The 13,239-nt window shown below is 39.2% G+C and overlaps 3 protein-coding genes across 5 annotated transcripts; 1 reads left to right on the forward strand and 2 right to left on the reverse strand.

Annotated features, from left to right (window-relative positions):
• The first annotated feature begins 2,680 nt into the window (after positions 1-2,680).
• On the forward strand, positions 2,681-7,866 carry smyd1b (SET and MYND domain containing 1b). 2 transcript variants are annotated; one of them, XM_006789847.3, is made up of 10 exons: positions 2,682-2,933; positions 3,805-3,981; positions 4,176-4,389; positions 4,631-4,761; positions 4,952-4,990; positions 5,819-6,014; positions 6,794-6,886; positions 6,979-7,142; positions 7,276-7,444; positions 7,555-7,866. In XM_006789847.3, the coding sequence occupies exons 1-10, from the start codon at positions 2,812-2,814 to the stop codon at positions 7,717-7,719; spliced, it is 1,470 nt and encodes a 489-aa protein (XP_006789910.1). In that variant the 5' UTR covers positions 2,682-2,811; the 3' UTR covers positions 7,720-7,866. The 2 variants fall into 2 exon arrangements, with proteins under 2 accessions (XP_006789911.1, XP_006789910.1); XM_006789848.3 differs by lacking the exon at positions 4,952-4,990 and having other exon boundaries at positions 2,681-2,933; positions 7,555-7,865.
• A 1,866-nt stretch (positions 7,867-9,732) lies between these two features.
• LOC102781851 (fatty acid-binding protein, liver-type-like) lies at positions 9,733-10,812 on the reverse strand. Its single transcript, XM_006789849.3, has 4 exons — positions 10,533-10,812; positions 10,261-10,433; positions 10,034-10,126; positions 9,733-9,943 (listed from the first exon to the last, which is right to left on the reverse strand). The coding sequence occupies exons 1-4, from the start codon at positions 10,597-10,599 to the stop codon at positions 9,893-9,895; spliced, it is 384 nt and encodes a 127-aa protein (XP_006789912.1). The 5' UTR covers positions 10,600-10,812; the 3' UTR covers positions 9,733-9,892.
• A 354-nt stretch (positions 10,813-11,166) lies between these two features.
• On the reverse strand, positions 11,167-13,237 carry LOC102782130 (isotocin-neurophysin IT 1). 2 transcript variants are annotated; one of them, XM_006789851.3, is made up of 4 exons: positions 13,045-13,237; positions 12,833-12,957; positions 12,355-12,559; positions 11,167-11,558 (listed from the first exon to the last, which is right to left on the reverse strand). In XM_006789851.3, exons 2-4 carry the CDS (start codon positions 12,950-12,952, stop codon positions 11,413-11,415), a joined length of 471 nt encoding a protein of 156 aa, XP_006789914.1. In that variant the 5' UTR covers positions 12,953-12,957; positions 13,045-13,237; the 3' UTR covers positions 11,167-11,412. The 2 variants fall into 2 exon arrangements, with proteins under 2 accessions (XP_006789914.1, XP_006789913.1); XM_006789850.3 differs by having other exon boundaries at positions 12,833-12,954; positions 13,045-13,235.
• Between the last annotated feature and the right edge of the window lie 2 nt (positions 13,238-13,239).

The raw sequence follows: 13,239 nt of genomic DNA on the forward strand, positions 1-13,239 counted from the left end.
TATGTGTGGAGTTAAAAAAGAACATTCCTTTGTTTGGTTTTGACAAACTCCACCAGCAGTCTGCATGTGCATGTATATGAATTTCATCTTAATTTTCTTAGCTTAGAAGTCTCACCGATGAGCTGTTTTTCTGTATTTTCACATAATGGTCAAAAACATTATGTTTTCTTGCTCATGCTTCTCCTTAAAGGTACAGATGTTTAGAAAAAGAGCCCCAGTGCTTCCTCTAGAGGATTGGAGGCACAAATCATACAGAGAGAATTCAAAACTCCAAAGAGTGGCCACTCTGTGTATCTGAAAGCAATTTGATTTTTTCAGAGTTGTTGTGGCAGGTGAAGCTCCACTAAATAAATTCACCACATCCTTATCACGACTGGTTGCGTCTTTGTCTTAAATGCCTGCTGTGACCGACAAATAGGCAATAAGTTAATTTAATCACCATGTGTAGATGTGTGTACAGGTAGTAAATAATTAAGTAAGTATCTAAAGTAATTATCTAGTGAATTTAAGACACTTAGGTTAGTTGGAGCTATGGATACCTATAGTATAGTGTTGGCCTTTGATGTCATATGCTCACTTACCAATCTTACTCATGCAGGATAGTAGAATCTTACCTTGAAATGTCAAATCTCTAAAGAAAAACATCCCAGTTCTCTTGTATTTGCTTCATTTTCCATGAGGGGGCAGTAGTGTTTACTTTTTCACTTGCACTCAATCTCGCAGCTGCAATACAGCTGCAAGCTGAGAGCACCATTGCTTTCAACTGAGGCATGTTCTTCCTTTGGCCACCATGAGGCGCTAATGTTTACTTAACTTAATTTTATGCATTTTATTTCTCTGCTGTCTCCCTTTACTTTTCCTTTGTTATACCGGTCACCTGACTCAAAAGAAGGCATTAATGTCAAACCCCAGAAAAAATAAAGACATTTTAATATCTTTGCAAACAAGAGGTAATAACCTGTGAGATACAAATGAACTTCCTTAGATTACTATTAACACATTAAAATGTAACTTCTAGCACTTTAACGCTGCATCTTTAGGTTGTTAAAGAAGAAGAAGATTTAATGATATCGATTTCTTTTTCCAGTCCACATTAGATTTTTAAAGGTCGAATTAAATGGTAAATGGCCTGTATTTGTATAGCGCTTTTACTAGTCCCCTGGGGACCCCAAAGCGCTATACACATCCAGTCAACCTACAAGCTGTGTTGTAGCCACAGCTGCCCTGGGGCAGACTGACAGAAGCGAGGCTGCCATATCGCGCCACCAGTAGTAGGCGGTAGGTGAAGTGTCTTGCCCAAGGACACAACGACCGAGACTGTCCGATTACAAGGCAAACTCCCAACTCTTGAGCCACGATCGCCCTACATATAATTAAGAATTATATGCAGTTTTTTTTGTCTGCTAATGTTGGGTTATGGTGCAATGATTAGCACGTTAAAAAGGTCGTGGGTTTGAATCCACCAGACCAACTGGGGCCTTTCTTTGTGGAGTTCTCCTTCTCTGTCTTCATTCCACAATCCAAAGACATAGACTTTAGGTTAACTGGTGATTTTAAATGGGCTATAGCTGTGAATATGTGCCTCTATGTGTTAGTCTGTGACTAACTGCTGGCCTGTCCAGGGTATGTCAGCTCTCACTCCATGTTCTGCAAAACAGTATATAAGTAGAAGAACATTGATATCACATGCTTCTTTCAAGATGGCAAAATATGTATTTTCTTCATGATCCCTATTTATATCATAACAGAAATTTGTGAAGATGTCAGGCATCTACTTTAAAAACCAGAGTCCAGAATGGGTGAACCAAGTAAGCAGAGGGCTTCCTAAATTGATAGAGGATAAAAGAAAAATTAAAGAAACTGTCTCTTGTCCATCCAGGTGGTCTGTCTTCTGAACACTATCCTTGTGGTCACTTCAGCTCACTCTGGGAAACTCTTGCTGGAAATAAAGAGAGTTATACTTGGGCTTCACTTATGAACAGCAGCTGTTTTACAGCTTCACAGCTGATCTGAGCATAAAAGAACAGCTGAGTGAAACAGGGAGGGAAAGCTGTGTTACTTTTCTGCTGTTTTGTGACAGTTTGGTGAATGAAAGCATGAGAGTGTATGTATACAGAGACCTTAACTGGATATTCAAGTTTTATGATCTGACTTTCTTTGAGGGGGCCCTCAGCAGGTGGATGCCTCCCACCTCACAGTGTGTAAGTGACAGTTTTCCTGCTCTGTTGCATCATAACATGCAGTTAGAGAGAGACAGAGCGCAGGAAAGGAACAGCATGATAGAGAAAGCACCAGAACAGAGTAGAGGCAGTGAGAAAGAGCAACTCTGTTCCTGTCAAGCTTCTCGCAGCTGTTCAACGTCACAACTGACTCCTGACAGACAGCCACAACTGAAGGACGAAAATAACCCTCAATGAGAGGGCATCTACCAACACTCAACATCAGGGGTCAGGGAATTTCTGCCAGTGTAAAGCAAAAAATGTGACAAATTGTAAAAGCTGAAGACATCTCACAGATGACAACCAGCTTCAGTTGTGTTACTTTCACACAAAGATAACTGGTTTTATTGACAAGCCCGCCCACTGAAGATTTTTAATTTCTCTCTTAACTAAAGAGACAAAACACCAACCAACCCGTCTTCTGCATCTGTTGGTACAGTTCAAGAGGTGATCGGCTATTTTAGTAACTTGGGTGAGGAATGTACAGTCGCTGAAGAACACAGGCACAGATTGGAGGTCCTACACTAAGTCTTCTCTCATCCACTCAGACCATCATCCATTCACCAGAGTCTCAGAATCCGGCGCACCTACAATGGAGACCGTGGCAATATTTGACTCGCCTGGGAAGGGGAGAGGGTTAAAGGCAACAAAGGAGTTCTGGGCAGGAGATGTAATTTTTTCTGAGGCCAGTATTGCAGCTGTTGTCTTTGACAGGTAAGGTGAGGATGTAAGTTGTGGGTGTGGATGGTCATTGATAGGGGATGCCTTCAAATGCAGTCTTTATGGGATATTTGAACATGTGAATAATGGATTTTCTGGCCTTTTGTGAGTCTGTAATTAGAAATTAACCACAGCATGTTGTGTTTTTATATTTTGGAAAGCTATACTGCTGATTTTTACTTAGTTTAATGGAATAAAAGCATTTTCCTTAGAGTATGGTGCCTTGCCACTTGTAGCGACTCAGCCTTATCAAGCAAACCCTAATAACATTAACTATGACACTGAAACTATGTTTCAGTGTTGTTTGTGGTGGACTGTGTGACAGTTGTAGTAGTCAGAGGTTTCTGCTTCTGTATCATAGACTTAATAACAAAACAAATTTTTGCTTTATTACCCATCATTAGCTTACATTATAATTTCAAAATATTAAATTTTAATGTTTCTAAAAGCTTTTAAACAAGAATTTAAGTGCACAATACTTTTAAAAATGTGCTTCTAACACACAATGCCAAACTTGACTGCCTTAATATCAGTTCTTCTCTATCTCAGAAGTGCAGATTATCCTAGTATTAATTTCCATACAAGCAATCATTATGAGTTTTATAACAGTTAACTGTATGGGTCAAAATAATCTCCGGTCAAAGTCCACTTGTATTAGTGTTTTTTATACTTCTTTAACTCACTGATGAAAGCTGTGAACACCAATTATTTATTATTGGTGCAATTTTACTTAAACATGAAAGAGTGAACTATCAAAGCAGGTGCAAGTGCTGCTCTTTAAATGATAACTGAGTGTCATATGCGTGTGCTACAGATTTTAAATTATGACGCCTATCCTCGTTTTCTTTCTTCTTATCCTCTGCAGTCTAGCAGAGCGTATTTGCCACAGCTGTTTCCGAAGACAAGAGAAGCTGCAGCGGTGCGGCCAGTGTAAATTTGCACATTATTGTGACCGAACCTGCCAGCGTGCAGGCTGGGCAGAGCACAAGCTAGAATGCAGCGCCATCAAAGCTTATGGCAAAGTACCAAATGAGAACATTCGGTAAGTGGATGGAAAGGGAAATAAGTGCTATAAAAAAGACTGGTTAGTCTTTATTACTTACAACAAATGTGTAATTCAAATAGGCACTTGTATGCTATAAAGCAGTAAATGTTAATAGACTTCAAAAGTAATTTAAAGATAATGTGGATTTGACTTTACACGTCCATTTCTCCATTGCTCATTTGTGTGGTCAGTGTGGTGGCCCGCATTATGTGGCGCCTCGACAAGGAGGGGAGCACGGTGTCTGACATGCAGCTGACCACGCTGGACGAGCTGGAGGACCACATTGCCGACATGCCAGAGGACGACTTGAAGGAGCTGAAAGTGGACATTCACAACTTCCTGGACTACTGGCCCCATAACAGCAAACAGCACACAATTGATGATATCTCACACATATTTGGAGTGGTGCGTTTAAATGACTAAAACATATATTTGTTTGGTTTTTTTTTAAAGTAAAGTCTTTAGTAGAAAAACCTGATTCATAAATTAAGACAGTTTACCTGAGACAACACTGTTTCTGCACTTAATGCCTTGATTCACAGCTGCCATGAAGCCTTAAATATTTACAGTTGTTTTATTTACCTGTAGCAGTCTTATATGGACAATATGTGTGCATGTTCACATCAAAGATTGCTTGTTTTTCCAGATCAACTGTAACGGCTTCAGTGTGAGTGACCAGAGGGGTCTCCAGGCAGTAGGAGTTGGTCTTTTCCCCAACTTGTGTCTAGTGAACCATGACTGCTGGCCCAACTGCACCGTAATCCTCAACCACGGCAAGTAAGTTAACAAAAAATACTCTTCATGACAACTCATTGTTATCTACAGCTCCAAATTCCTCAAAATTGATTAAAAAGTGAATAATACTTAACGTTTTCAGAGCTTCTGTGCACGTTTATGTGCTGTTACGTGTGAATGTGTGTGTGTCGGGTGTCACTTGGTGTAAAACTGCTTCCTGTTTGTCTTTCAGTCAATCGGCTGTGAATACTATGTTTCATTCTCAACGGAGGTGCGTTGCCTCATCCTGAGCCTTTGAAGTTTATTATTAGAGCACCCTTTAGACTCTGTCATTAAACAATTACATCATTACACTTAACAATCTGTTGTAAATTCTTTTTTTTTTTTTTAAATCAGCGAGCAGTGTTCTGTGGTGAGCACCGCATGTTTGATGTGACTCGAATATCACATCAACACATGTTCACATGTGCTACTTGAATGCTCTAACCCTTTAATTGTCTTGTTTAGTGTAACAAAAGGCTGCTAACTTTTTCTTATCTTCATATTTCTTCGCCCGTAAAAACCTTTGTCGTGTCCACACAAAGTTTTATTTGTATGCAGCTGATGTGTCACTTTGTGTGTCTGTCCGTCACACCAACACAGATTGCCGTGTGTGAGTGTAGTAGTAGCTTCTACCTTTTATACCACATTTCTCCCTATTGTTTCACCTTTAACGCAGCACAACACCAAAGTAAAATAAGACAAAAAGAGCATTTTCATACAAATACAACCTTTTTGTTAGATAAAACCAATTATTACCGTTTTGCATGTTATGCAAGGAGACCGAAATTAAAACTAACTTTACAACAAATTAAAGAAAATGAACCAGATATACGTGAAATGTTTTGCCACTTAAGTGCTGTGTGAAATATACCGACACTCACTAATATCTCACTCAGTTGAAGGATTAGTCCTTGAACTGGACTGAAAGCCACGCCGTGGAACAGGATTTCACCATCAATCACAAACTCTGAATGAAAGACAACACACATGAAAGGAAAACCTTTCTGCATGTGTTTCCACATCTCTGCTCGTGTTTGACTGTGATTCTCATCCCCAGGATCGAGCTGCGTGCTTTGGGTAAGATTGCAGAAGGCGAGGAGCTGACAGTCGCCTATGTGGACTTCTTGAATTTGTCAGAGGAGCGACAGAGGCTGCTGAAAACACAATATTTCTTTGACTGCACGTGTGAGGACTGCAAGAACCGAATCAAAGATGACATGAAGATTGGGGGAAGGGAAGAGGACGGAGTCAAGGTTAGTGTTCGCTTGTCTCCAGTTTAACCAAACACCCCCCACTGCGTTTAGAACTGATAAGAACAGTCGAGAAACATGAGAAGCAGTCACACAGAGACTATTTTAAGCAAAGATAAGTCTCAAGTGGATTCAGTCTTCTGTGCATTCAAACCTTCTTTTGAGAAACAGCTATTAGAAGAAATAACCAATTTTAACTTGATTTGCTGATTAATTTTAATTACTTACTTTCTTTTCTGTTTTATTTTTTAATAAAGTTTATATCCAGCTTTCAGTGCCAAATATACATAAATGTTTGTCACATCACTGAAAGTCTCAGAAGTGAGAGACACTGCTAGATGTAATCTGAATCTATGTACTCCTGTTGTTACACTAATGTGCTCTGTATGCTTTTATAGATTATACACGGGTGTGTCACAAGTTATAAATAACTTACCAGTAGCTATCAGCACAAAAAAAATGTTTAAGGAGTTTCTGTGTTTAAGTCTGAAAAACTGGCCACATCTATTTTGAAGCGCCAGATTGGCTGCCTAATAATAATAATAATAATGTGGAAAATTAATTACAATTTTAACAAAGTAAATCTTGTTTGTTGTAATCAAACATTCTGTGTGTGTCACAAGCAGGTCAAAGGTCCTTTTAGGAATAAAAATAACCAGACTTTCTGCTTTATAATTCTAGAAATTCTTACCGGCAGTAAATAACTCTGAAACATTTTTTTTCCGCACATTTCTTTGTCACTTTTTAATACTTGACTTTTAAAAATCTGTCCAATGTTTTAGCCTTCAGAGGAGCAAGTGAAAGAGGCAACAGATTATTGCTTTCAGATGCTAGAGAAGATGGAAAAGGCTCGATTAAATGGTGACTACCATGAGGTATTGTATCAAATCACTTAAATGAAAAAAAATAAAATAAATGGGGTTTTTTGATACTGTGTAATCTTTCTTATTGCGGTTCGTCTCTTCAGGTTGTGAAAATCTGCAGGGAGTGCATTGAGAAGACAGAGCCGGTTCTGGCAGACACTCACATCTACCTGTTGAGGATGTGGAGCACAATGAGCGAGGTTCAAGCTTACCTGCAGTACTTTGATGATGCTGCAGATTACGCCCGGAAGATGGTGGAGGGATACATGTAAGTGTGAAAATACAGAGGATTTTCCTGTTATACCCATGAACATAATTTATCTAATGTTGATAGAAAGAACAGGTTTTCAGCTTGAAAAGGTTAAAAACACAACACAAATCGAGTCTCATCCCTCTAACAGGAAGCTGTACCACCCGAACAATGCTGCTCTTGGTATGGCTGCCATGAGAGCAGGAGTGACCCACTGGCAGGCTGGGCAGATTGAGGTTGCACATGGGATGATCTGCAAGGCCTACGCCATTCTCATGATTACCCATGGTCCAACGCATCCCATCACTAAGGACCTTGATGTAAGCGTCACCTTAAAATTATTCAAATTAGGTCTCCTTAAACTTTTTAATAGAAATAAAATTTTCCTGGCCCACTGAGTGCTGATGTTTCTGTTCTGATTTCTTCACAGGCGATGCGCATTCAGACAGAGATGGAGCTGAGGATGTTCAAGCAGAATGAGTATGTTTATCACAGTATGAGAGAGGCAGCTCTGAAGAACAAACCCATGACCATGATGCACGAGCCCAAGTCTGTGGAGGAGGGAATCAAAAATCTCTTCCACCGGAGGAAGTGATCACATGACAGCAATCAGGAGAGCCCCACCCTGTTGTTTACTGTTAACAGCTGTCAGAGTGTTGTTGTTAGCCTAGCCATTTAGTCACATGACCATTTTCTGTATCACTTAGTTTTTCAGGGAAATATGTCTTTTCATTTAAAAAAATAAAAAAATGATGTCTTGACCTTGTGAGTTTGCTTTGAAGATGCAAAATCCAACCACAGGAGTAAATTAGAAAACTCAAAACAAACAAACAAAAAAACAAAAAAAACAAAACAGGCTTAAGTTAGTGCACCTGTACATCAAATAGACCCGCATCCTTTGGTGTTTGCTATGACACTACATAAGGTCAAAAGATACAGTACAAGAAATGCAATGACAGTATGTCGTACTTTAACCCAAGTTTTACATTACCAGAAGATGTTGCTAGCTTAACTGATCTTTGACTGCACAGATAAAGATGCACACTGATGTTTTGATAGTTTTATTTTATAATTAAAAAAAAACAAAAAAAACAACGAACTGTCTTGCAGATCCTGGGCTAATCACCAACGTAAGCTAGATGCCAAATTTGATATAAGGGCTTTAACTAAGTTCCTGTCTGTAAGCTGTAAATATTTACAGTGCAGCTTCAAAGTGCCTCAAAGTCTCCTAAATCTCCATTTTTGACAAAGCCAGACATTCTAGTTTTGTGCCAGCATTCATCTAGATTCAAGCAAGGTCTTTGAGTAACCCGGGTTACATTCATCAAGATATTTGTTAGTACTCACTAGGAAGTAGACATCGTTAATGAAAGCATCTTTTATACTTAACTCTTCACAGCCTCCACATTTTGCAGGAAAGTCTGACAAAGTTGCAAAAATGTCACAATCGCATCAACTTTAACCTTTGACCCAACAAATTAGAACTACACTTCAAGTCCATGAACTGTAAGCCTCATATATTACATAAGGCGTGGAAATTATTAGACAAATACTGCATTATCAATTAAATGAAATACGTTTTCTGCACAGGACACATCCTTTAAGCACATTTTGTAAAGGTTTAAACTAATTTTTGACTGTTCTTGTCAATTTCAGGTTATCATGTTATTTTTTTTCCTTTGATTTTTCCACTTCACCTCTTGGTCATATGTATTCCCCACACTTTTGTTTACCTTTTTCAACTGGGAACCTATTACTGTTACTGCTTATATTTGTTTAAATAAAGTTTTTTTTTTGTTTTTTTTATATAAACACAAGCAAGCAAAATTTCTGAAACCAAAGCCCCCAAATTAACTAGTTGGGGGCTTTATTGCAAAAAAACGGTAATTAGATTACCGTTACTTTCCCGTAGGAACGCTGCGTTACTGCGTTACTAAAACCGTGATTTTTTTGCGAGAATGTCTCATGACAGTGACGTAAACAAGTGCGACGTTTGTGACAACAGCTGTGTGCAAATCAACCATGGATAATATATCGAGTGCGGGAGAGAGTATGAGCGTGCAGTGTTTAAAGCGTGGAAGTACTGACCTTATTTTAAGTTTGATTCCATAAAAAGTGACAAAAACATTAGCGTCCGTTGTACATGGGAAGAAAACTTCTTTTTACAGCGGAAACCCCCCCCCCCCCAAACTTCCAAGCAAGCACCGAGTGGCTACCACGTAATGGGAAATTCACAGAGAAACTCGCGGATTCTTCCACTGACCGCTGCGGCACACCTGCACCAGGGTAAACCTCCGCCCATCCTACTCCTGCTTTACAGGTGAAAATAGAGCAACAGGACCGCTAGTCTTTGACTTTATTTATTTTCTGCTTTGTTTTACTTGAATCTATTTGAAAGAGTGAGTGTAAACACACACACACACACACACACACACAAAAAAAAAAAAATTATGTGCTGGAATGTGCAGAAAATAGTTTAAATATTAAACAAATTTCTTCCAGTCAGAGAATGTTGCATATAATTAAATTTTTGCTTGATGCATAAAGTTAAAAGATTAAAACTAATAAAACAAGTTTTAAAAAGGGACTTTTCCATTTGATTACATTTTGTATGATGGATTATGTAGAAAAAGTAGAATTGGGCTGAAAGATCTATCGCTTTATCACCTATTCAGGTTGTAAATCATGTTTTTAAAAACTAACTAAGTAATTAATTACTTTTGAAAAAAAAAAATTTTCACCCTCCTTTTATTATCATGTATAGAAAGTTACATGCGTTTGCTTGTCGTCTTTTGTACAATGTTCCCAAGAGTCAGTGTCTACAATGAGAAGAACAAAATGCATTAAATACCAGCTAGTTAATCAACAAGGAAGACTTTAAAGACAAGAAAGTCAGAGAAACTACTTACTGAAACGAGTGTGTTTGCATCCACCAGTTCGGTGACAGACACGATGTTCTTCAGGGTGGTCTTCAGCTTATTGCCTTCACGCTGAACCACCCCCTTCAACAAGCATGATAAATGAAGATTAGGCTCAGTGATCAACTATAACATTTTATACAGACCAAATGTGTTATAAGTGTTTTAACTGTCATAATTGTGTTTCTTGTAGATTTAAGTTAAGTATCTTGGCTTACCTTGACTTTCTCTCCAGTGGGCGACGGTAGTTCAGCCTCCTGTCCAATAGTGAAATTGCTGACGATGGCATTTGAGCCAGTTGTGAATGTCACTTTGAAGGTGTCACCATTCTCCTCGATCTCAGAGATGCTCTTAAGATCTTTGATTTTCTGAATGATCTCATCAGACATACCTGCGGCAGAAAGCAAAAAGTTTGGAAAACGTTGGTCAGATAAATTGTTATTTTAGTTCATTCAGTGCAGGAAGCTTATTAGTTTTGCACAACTCTTACCAACAGCCTTCATGAAAGGCTCAAAGTTCTCCTGAGACTCAAGCTGGTATTTTCCAGAGAAAGACATGTTGGCAGGCAGTGAAGGTAAAGAAAGAGGCGAGTATCTGCCTCTTTTATATTCTCAAGCTACAGCGGATCAATCTTTAACCTCAGGTGCCTGAAATTAAGGAAAGTCCCTACTTCACTACTTTCAGGTGTGCTCGCAAAAGATGGGCGGGCAGAGAGATAAAAGTCTTCAGCATGCTGTGTTTATTTGTTTACTGCTTTGTTGCATGCTCTGTGCCCTTCTATGCATGCCCATAGAAGGACACAGAGAACCAAAGCGGACTGACTGCAAAGTTAACCAAAACAAAATTGGATCAAAGGTGAACACTGTTGCAACAGGGATAGTGTGTCACCAGAGTTGCCACAAAAACACACACACACACCATCATGTGGGGATCATTTGAATTTGCCAGAGATCCTTTGGAGGATTATCTGAAAGATAAAGACTCTTGTGGGCTTTGTATATTTGTTTGCCAAACACAATGCCCTAATACGGTTTAAGCTGTCTTATAAGGAAAAGTATTTGGAAGGTTTGAAATACTGTAATTTTACACACAAGACTTAATCAGGTCAGGAAAAATGACAGCACTTTATACTCTCTTCAAACTTTATTTCAACATGCAGATAACAGGATGACCACAACAAGTATTCACCCCTAATTTCATACATAAAAATAGGCTATATTGACAAAGGCACTCTACAGAAGTACTGCAGGGAAAAAGAGCAAAACCAGCATCATGACAACAAACATAAAAACACAACTATGTGAACTACAAGTCCCATTTAATCCCTACAGCTCGAGAGCTTGCAGTGAGACCTCGACGTCAAGAGCAGCTCATTGGTGGACTCGATGAGGAGAACTGTGGCCAGCCAAATGCAGGAGCCTGAGGATGATGTCACCGGGGTCGCTGCCATCGAACTGGCTGGTTTGTTCATCTCCTTCTTCGTCGATAAGGCAGGATTGATCTGTGGTGCAGCTCTCTGAGGCAGGGTTAAGAACAAACCAGAAGGAGTTATTACCAAAAATGGTCATCGTCTACACTTTATGATCTGTTGTTATCAGTCTTTGTGACCTGTATTCATGGACCCTTAAAGAGCAGGGTAGGGTAAATTAGGTCATCATGACCAAAGTAGTATACTAAAGCGTGCAGAGCTCTATTAGGAATAAGATTTATAATTCTTGCATTATTCCTTACATTATATAAAATAACAAAAAAACAACAATGATTACAACTTCAGGTTTGGATGAAAGTCATCATGTTTACACTAGAGAATCTGTGACTTGTGCAGGTTAAGCTATGCTGAACCTTGGACCGGAATAGAGACTGCACAATTTCATGAATCAATCAAGTGCTTGTACCTGATAACCCTCACTAGAGTTTTTCAATGTTATAGCACTTTATAATTGTACTTCACTACATTTTAGAGGAAAATGTATACTTTTTACTTCATGTTGTTTACTCTAGGTACTGTGCCTTTATCAAGTCAGATGTAATAAGCTTATAAAATAGGATGTATGCTTACACAGAATACTGAACAAGCCACCCAGCTGTAAATATAATAATGACAATCAGCTTGACTGATCAGCTTAAACTATAAACTTTGCTTTCTTGTACTTTAAGCAAATATTGCTAATATAGTACTTCTCTGCTATTTGCTTTAGCTTGCAGAGTTATTTTTCTAAGTATTCTGCAAATGGTAGTGGTATTAATTACTTCAATAAAGGACTAAAATACTCCTTTTACTACTGCTTATATTTACATCAGGATTTTCTGACCTGCATCACAGCAGAGTCCTGAAGCAGCGCAGCGTCCTCCTTCAGAACCACAGGGTCGTCCTCCTGCCTGGCAGGGGGTGAGCAGGTAGTTCTCCTCCACACAGTGAGCTGTTTCCGGGGAGCCGAGCAGGCAACCAAGACCTTCCCCGCAGCAGATACTTGGCCCGAAGCAGCGGCCTCTGTCTCCGGGGCCACATGACATGCACTAGAGGTTGAAACAGATGATTATTTTTGGTGTTGCTTTGAACGTCACCATAATTTACTACCTTATAAAGCATTTTTAGGCTTTCTCAGTTTGTATTTTCTTTCTGATGGTTTTGGCCCCTGACCCAAGTTTTTCACATGCATGTCACCTAAATCTCTCTTTAGGCTTTGCATTATCTGAATAAATGAATGAAGAGAAACATGTGCCAGTTTGCTAATAGAAGCTTCAAAAGCTGCAAAGTTAAAAACCTATTGGCTGACTGATTGAGCTCACCTTGCGCAGTGGTGCATCCATTATGGACCTTTTTCCTCCGATAGGGCAGTTGGAGATGTAACACGCTGAACATACAGACAGGAGAAAAAGCAGGCACACAGACACAGCAGCTCCGGTCATTTCTGCTAAGAATGGAAGAGAAAAACAGAGAAAAAAACACTTAGTAAGGCTGACCACAAAATCCACGCTTCACAGAGAGCAAATGTACACACTTGTTAGCTCAAGTTCCTCTTTAGGTTGCTCTTGGATGACTGCTGACTTCTCTGTGTCATACGGTGTTGCTGGTGTGTCTTATATACTTCCAAAGCACCTTTTGAGAGTGACACAGAAACTTAAAAGCCACTTAGAAATCCTTAATGAGGCCTTTTTAATCACCTTAGCAGATGAAGCTGACCACTGTGTGGGCC

This window comes from Neolamprologus brichardi, chromosome 12 (assembly GCF_056152115.1).
Source record: "Neolamprologus brichardi isolate AB-2024 chromosome 12, ASM5615211v1, whole genome shotgun sequence".
NCBI lineage: Eukaryota > Metazoa > Chordata > Actinopteri > Cichliformes > Cichlidae > Neolamprologus > Neolamprologus brichardi.